Genomic DNA, 7,693 nt, shown 5'->3' with positions numbered 1-7,693 from the left:
GAAATTGACACCTCATTAATATTAATATTAAAGTGAAGGAGAATGTGATGCCACAACAATCTTTCTAGGAAACATTGATATTAATATGAAAGAGATGGTATGCCATAAACCAAGCATTTAGAAGCCTTGAGAGTTAGCTCAATTAATTGAGTCCCCATCGTTAAATCACCTTTGCTAATGAGAAATCACAGGTTCAATTCTCTCAACATCCTCGAAGTCATGGTGCTAAATTTCTAAAAATATAACAAGAATTCTCAAAATTTCTATTATTTTTTAAACAAAATTGTAACCTCGTTAAACAACAACAATAAAAAATAACATTTACAAGGGAAAAATAATTCACAAAGCACTCTCCGGACAAGAGGAGAGTGAGAAACCCTACCGATGGGTGTCGGCTCATTATGAGGCACCCTATTTCTACGGGCATACCCTCGATGAAGTCCAAAACCCCTATTTATATTCGTTCAAGGGTTGAGTGGTTTTCCTAATGTAACGGTTATTAATGTGCAAGAATCGAATCGACGCGTGAGATAAGACAACGGTGGTGTCAACACGGCCTGCAAATAGTGGAGGCGGAGAAGTAACGCAGAGGCATTAAGAGGAGGGGAAAATTTCCTGAAGAGCAAAGCACAGGAACGATGGCCGTGGAAGAAATCACTGAGCGAGTTGGAAACATGGATCTGAATGATGTTCACAAGAAAAACAGGATTCAAGTCTCCAATACCAAGAAGCCGCTCTTCTTCTATGTCAACCTCGCCAAGGTATGTAACCCACCGCCCTCTATTAATGGCTTCTGTGGACTTTATTTTCTTAACGCCCATTGATGTTATGGCCTGTGTGTTTTTTTCCTTGTCAACTATCCAGTGGATCATTATTATGTTTTCTGTATCCATTACGTTGGCTCAATTTTAGAGCTGCATGGCATCTTGCCTGCAAAACCTAGGGTTTTTTTTTTGGGGTTTTGGGTTTTTCATCTATGGTGCCTCATATGGCAAAAGCGTCGAGGTATTTATGTGTGTAGTTGGCTTGTGCAATGAAATTGGCGTTTTCGCTTTTCTGTTCTCACCACAGGCAATTATGTTTACGGCGAAGTTGTCATAGGTCGGCAGTAATAGATAGACTAGTTTTAGTCGCTAAAAAAGGCTGAGTTGAATCCATGCCGTTTTCCATTTATGCTGAATTTCTACTTATATAAATTGTTACATTCAATTTGGATAGGTAAAATATTAAAACGAGGACAGACTAGGAATTGAACCTAGGGCCTGTCCCTTGTAGTTGGGCTGCTTCACTACTGATCTAAATACTATTACATATTGAATAGTGTGGATAACTATCTTCAACAGGTCCCTGTGGAGCCTCTTGACTCAGACCTTCATGTTACAGCTAGCCAACTTGCCCCTGTTATATTAAAAATTGGACAAGCTAAGTAGTGAATACAAGACCTGGCCCTAACCTGCAGATTTCTCTACCTTCGAGCTACATGCCATTTTAGATGATGCACAAATTGGTTTGAAATCGAGGCGTGGATCGTTATTTCCAACATAAAGGATGTGGAATGTCAGAGATATGTATTTCACAATCAGATGTTGAATAACAAGTCCTAAAACTACATTCAAGACCTCTTAATTTACATCGTTACTAACCCTGCTATTGTTGAGAATAGGAGCCAGAGTTAGTCAGGCTTATTTTATCCTTAAGAATCTGGTAGCTTGATCCTTCTCTTCTTGTACAAAGGCTATGATGGAATTGTCTTGATTTGTCATTTTGACTAACAATTCAAAATAACTACCCTCTGATTATGACCATCAGAAAACCAGACTGTTTCCATGGACAAAAATGGCTTTGGAGGACTTTGCATATTTCTTAGGATTTTTCTATGGTTCATGATAAAGGAAAGTTGTAGATGAGTTATAGTTACAATTTTTTTCATGAAACATGTGTGTTTTTATTGTACTCATCACTTAGTGTATCTGCTATCTTTGCAGAGGTATATGCAGCAACATGAATAAGTGGAGCTATCTGCTTTAGGAATGGGTATGCTGAAAATTTCCCCTCTTATATGAACATGTTTAATTTATCTTTTTGATGTGACTACAAGATTCTAGATTGTAGGGTTTTAAAAATTGTCTCATCTGGAGAATGAGATGCTCTACTACTGGATCATGTTAAATTTTGCATGTTTGTGGAATATTATTGTATAGTTTCTTACTTAATAGCTCAAAATGATGAAGAACTTTCATCTATTGCATATATGTGGATTATTGGAAATGAGCATAATCCCTTGTATTATTACCAATATATCTGCAGTTTGTTCTTATCCTTTCAATGGATTATACAATTGCTAAATGTAATATTTTTTTGAAGTTTGAGATACATTCCCCCTTATATAAAGTCTCTTTGCTAATACCTGGGATGTTCGTAATTTTCTGGATAATTTTGTTACTTGAATTCTTTGGAAACATTTATCAACCCCCTCTCACAGATCTCATGCTTGTTCTGTCAGCTGTCTTGGTTTTCTATTGCTTTCTAATGTTCATAGTATGCCTATCGGAGGTATAAAAGGTTATAACTGCTATGAGAAAGTGGTATTCTTTTCTATATATATACCCGTTTTACCTCCAAAATCCTAGCACTTCTTTGTTCCTTTTTAATTTTTGACATTTCATCTGATTGTTACCATTGATTTTGTCGAAATTTAGTAACTGGAGAATGACTCTTTAGGTAATTTCAACTTAGGTCATCCACATCAGCCGTAACTTCCCTCTCTTCAGCAGCAGTGGCCATCAAGTCATTGAACTGCTCAGATTTCCCCAGTATTATTTCTTGTGTGCCCACGATGTTGGGGTATATATCCTTATATGGGTACATGTTTGGATCCTGGAGGGTTAGCAGCAATATTGATGTCTAGAGCATCTACTACTTTTCTGCATAAATTTTTGTTAGAGAGCTTTTCTCATTTAATTTGGTTTGTATGTAATTTAAGGCTGAAAGTTTTACGCTGTTTATTTTCAGACTGATGTACTTTGGATTTATCTCATAAACTGCAACTATTTTTGTGATCATTTGGAAATACTCATTTAGTGTGGTATTCTTGTTACAGCCATTGCCACAGTGGTTACTGTTGCTGAGATATTGAAGAACAATGGTCTAGCTGTGGAAAAGAGTATGTGATCTTTGCATTTTTGGTGATTTATCTGTCTATATAGTATATTCTTCATCATCTAACTTATTGGTGAATTAGGGGGTGGACATCATATTTAGTGGATCTTTTTTATGGCTTTAGTTTTCATATTTTTTAGAAATGGTTATGTTGATGTAAATTCTATTGCTTTATGGCTTTGTTTCATAAATATATCATTTTGATCAAAATTTTATGATTCTTTCAGAAATCTCAACATCTACCATTGATATGAGAGATGAATCAAGAGGCCGTCCCATCCAGAAAGCAAAGGTAAGCTGAATAAATGCATGCATTATCTAAATGATCTTTATGGACAACAACCATGGACTTAGGATGTAATGGAATTTACATTTGCTGACTTTGTAGGTTGAAATAATACTGGGAAAATCAGAGCAGTTCAATGATTTGATGGCTGCTGCTGCTGAAGAGAGAGAAGTTGCAGCTGATGTGGATGACCACAGTTAGCAGTTTCCTAGCACGCACTTTGTTCCTTTCTAATTTTTGACATTTCATCTGATTGTTACCATTGATTTTGTCGAAATTTAGTAACTGGAGAGTGACATTTTAGGTAATTTGAACATTAGAATGCTTCACACCTGAAGATGTGAAGTATTGGCTTTTTGGTGGTTACAATTCTTTTATTGAAATGTTGCTTTGGGAATATTATGTTGCTTTACAAGTTGTCTTGGATTCATACTATGCTTGGAAATGAGTAGCGAGGAACCCATAATTTTTGAGGCTTCCATGCTTATGTGTTTTGTTTGTACTCTCGTTTAAGATTAGTATATCCAGACCCATCTCTAAGAAAATTCATTTAAACATATATATCTGAAAATAAGGCCACAGATTTCTTTTAATTTGAATGAAATCGAATATGCAGCAAGAGTTATACTAGATTTATTTATTCAAATTTAATGCATACCAGAGATCGGCCCTCAACTTCTACTGTTGATGCTGAAATAATTTTGACAGTGTGCTTAGCGAGGTAATGTTTACTATGTATCATTGCCAAAGCAAGTTTTACAAACTTACAACTCTCTTTTGTAGGTTCTCGATGGAACCCTCCAAAGCATCCGTAATGTTGTGCTTTGGCTTCCTTATGCTTCATGTCTTGACATCTTATTTAGACTCACGCATTCCTGTCTGTGCACCTTACCTTTCTTGGGATGTTAGATGTTCCATGAAATGTACCAAAGGAATTTAGAAGTCTTGATTCCTTGGTAAGTTATGAAGAAATGCCAGAATAGACGTATTATAGCAAAAATCTGATGACAAAGATACATACAAACACAATTTTCAAAAACACTTCAGCATGTGGATTTCAATACAGCTAGTTATCGTCTGAGTTGACTCTCTTACATCCTTATGCCCTTGTATGGGCAATCCAGTGTTCAGTCCCAAAAAATATATGTTTTTTTTTTATTCTCATGCATTTTATTGGTTGCTCGAAATGTCTCCTCCAGCTTAATGTTTCCTAAAAAAGATTTTGTTCTTTCTTAACCGGGCTTTCTAGACTAGGAAATTGAAAAGCTTTTGGACCTCAGAAATATCTTGTTTAGATCCCATTATTTTTTTATCGACTTAAACTAATTATATATAAAAATATTTATTTTTCATATTTGTGGATCTTGAAAAGAGAATACTTTTTGATTAGTTGAAATAATTTAAAGGATTTGAAACAAACTTATTTTCTGAGATTTAAGATTTTCTATATATATAAACAATAAGATCAATGGTTTTTGAATTCACTAAAATTATTTTCTCACAGTTCAATATGGAAGGGATGATGTAATGCCATGTCTTGTCTTGTTTAACATAAAACTTGGTCAAATTACATAAAATTAATTTCCAGCCTAGTATGGTTGTTGTGATGTCTTGTCTTGTCCTGTTTATCATCTTGATTTGGTGCCATGTCTTGTTCTGTTTAACATATTGACTTTGTCAAATTACATAAAATTAATATCTCCACCCTAGTATGGTAGAGATGATGTGTCTTGTCACATTTTGGCTCTAGATTTTGAATATAATATTTCAATTTTAAAATATAATATAATATTTTATTTATTTTTAATAAAATTTGTCATTTTTTATTGCGCTCTCCAACCTAGTAATATAATAAAATATTTTAACTCCTTCAAATTAAAATTCATGTTTTCAATTTTAAACTATAATCATATTTTTATTTTTTAATTAAAATGTCATTTTTTATTCCGTGGAGTGATCCTCTCCAACTTAGTAATATAATATAAATATTTTAACTTGGTCAAAATAAAATTAAAATTAAAAGTAAAATATGGTAATGAAATGAAATGATATTTTAAGGTCAATGAGCCTAAAAATAGCCTATGAGACTATTAGTTCCTTGTTTTTTGCTTTTTACAATTCAATTTTTTTCCGATTCAAATTGATGATGAACTGGCCCAACCTTCCAACAATCCCTTGTTGAAAAGATTGCCAAAAAATAGATGCTAACATGTTCTCACATGTTAAACTGAAATGTTTTTCCGTTTCCATTGCCTTAGCGTGCAAAATGTACACACCTATTCTTCCCAAGCTTCTTAAGGCCTTTTCCACTGTCTTGTTTCACATCGAAGTTGATGTGAGTTGGTGTTTAATTGAGCAATAAGAACCTTTGCCCTCCATGGAGTGCTAACCTCAATGAACTCTTTTTGTTGTGGATCACATGTAGGGTATGAGAAAGTTGAAGTGTTTGGGTCTTATCTATTCTTTTGGGAAGATTGAAGTTAGGGTTTTTGTGTTGGATCTTCTGGGTTCAATTTTGGAAGCTTAAGGGAAGGGAGGACAAGCGAAAGTCTCTTGGGGCATCTTACTAGTCTTAGGACTCGAGGCAAATGAAGTTATTGGGGAGAATTTTGGATCTAATGGGAGGTCGAAGATATTGCAATAGAAGGTCGTGGTAAACTTGATCTTGGAGGGTATTTGTCTAAGTCTAGGTCATGGTATTCGTCAATTGAAAGATCTGAAAGAGAAGAGATAAATGATGAAGATATGGACAAGACAAATTTTAGAACTAGCTACAATGAACTCATTTTAATTTTATTTTGACCGAGTTAAAATATCATTTCATTTCGTTTTTTATTTCGTAGAGTGATCCTCTCCAACTTAATAATATAATATAAATATTTTAGCTCGGTCAAAATAAAATTAAAATTAAAAGTAAAATATGGTAATGAAATGAAATGATATTTTAAGGTCCATGAGCCTACAAATAGCCTATGAGACCATTAGTTCCTTGTTTTTTGCTTTTTACAATTCAATCTTTTTCCGATTCAAATTGATGATGAACTGGCCCAACCTTCCAACAATCCCTTGTTGAAAAGATTGCCAAAAAATAGATGCTAACATGTTCTCACATGTTAAACTGAAATGTTTTTCCGTTTCCATTGCCTTAGCGTGCAAAATGTACACACCTATTCTTCCCAAGCTTCTTAAGGCCTTTTCCACTGTCTTGTTTCACATCGAAGTTGATGTGAGTTGGTCTTTAATTGAGCAATAAGAACCTTTGCCGTCCATGGAGTGCTAGCTACAATGAACTCTTTTTGTTGTGGATCACATGTAGGGTATGAGAAAGTTGAAGTGTTTGGGTCTTATCTATTCTTTTGGGAAGATTGAAGTTAGGGTTTTTGTGTTGGATCTTTTGGGTTCAATTTTGGAAGCATAAGAGAAGGGAGGACAAGCGAAAGTCTCTTGGGGCATCTTACTAGTCCTAGGACTCGAGGCAAATGAAGTTATTGGGGAGAGTTTTGGATCTAATGGGAGGTCGAAGATATTGCAATAAAAGGTCGTGGTAAACTTGATCTTGGAGGGTATTTCTCTGAGTCTAGGTCATGGTATTCGTCAATTGAAAGATCTAAAAGATAAGAGATAAAGGATGAAAATATCAACAAGACAAATTTTAGAACTAGGTATGGAAATTTAATTGATTTGACAATTTAACTATCTAATTTCATGTGCTTGATGAATGGGAGCGTTAAGTTGTATTTGGATAAGTTGTCATCATGCTCTTTGGTGACATTCTTATTTATCCAAATTTATAAGAGGAGCATGAATAACACTTGAATTTAACACTATGAGGGCATCAACTTTGTGCTATGTTATACAAATGTTCATTTTATCAAAAACATATTCATTCGCTGGGGCTAACCCACTTGCTTATTAGTGGGTGGCTATTTGCGTAACCAACTCCCCAAGTATAGTTAGAGGAATGGTTGCATGCCCGAAGGGTCTTGCTGTGCTCGATTGAATCCAACAACCACAAATTAACGACTTCGTCTCGACACTTTCACTCTAGCTCTCATGCCTTCGGGATGACCTTGTGGGACACATCATCCCATTTTCCCCATCTCGACGACTCTTAGGCATGCTCCTTTGTTACCCGTTGGAGCCTCTTAATACTTCCAGGGCCATTCCGTCGGGATGACTTGTCAAGTGGGATATCCTCTCCAGCAATCGGGGTGCACGCTTTGCCAATGCAGCTTGACTTATGTCATC

General features: G+C 35.2%; 1 protein-coding gene across 1 annotated transcript; it reads left to right on the top strand.

Annotated features, from left to right (window-relative positions):
* The first annotated feature begins 381 nt into the window (after positions 1-381).
* Positions 382-3,924, top strand: LOC149263894 (uncharacterized protein At2g34160-like). Its single transcript, XM_089426796.1, has 5 exons — positions 382-761; positions 1,986-2,034; positions 3,101-3,163; positions 3,387-3,451; positions 3,548-3,924. Exons 2-5 carry the CDS (start codon positions 2,031-2,033, stop codon positions 3,644-3,646), a joined length of 231 nt encoding a protein of 76 aa, XP_089282922.1. The 5' UTR covers positions 382-761; positions 1,986-2,030; the 3' UTR covers positions 3,647-3,924.
* Positions 3,925-7,693: the final 3,769 nt, after the last annotated feature.

This window comes from Pinus tabuliformis, chromosome 6, assembly GCF_031772625.1.
Source record: "Pinus tabuliformis cultivar Carrire ecotype Pingquan chromosome 6, CPIR1, whole genome shotgun sequence".
NCBI classification, from domain to species: Eukaryota; Viridiplantae; Streptophyta; class Pinopsida; order Pinales; family Pinaceae; genus Pinus; species Pinus tabuliformis.
This window is presented reverse-complemented; position numbering and strand designations above follow the sequence as displayed.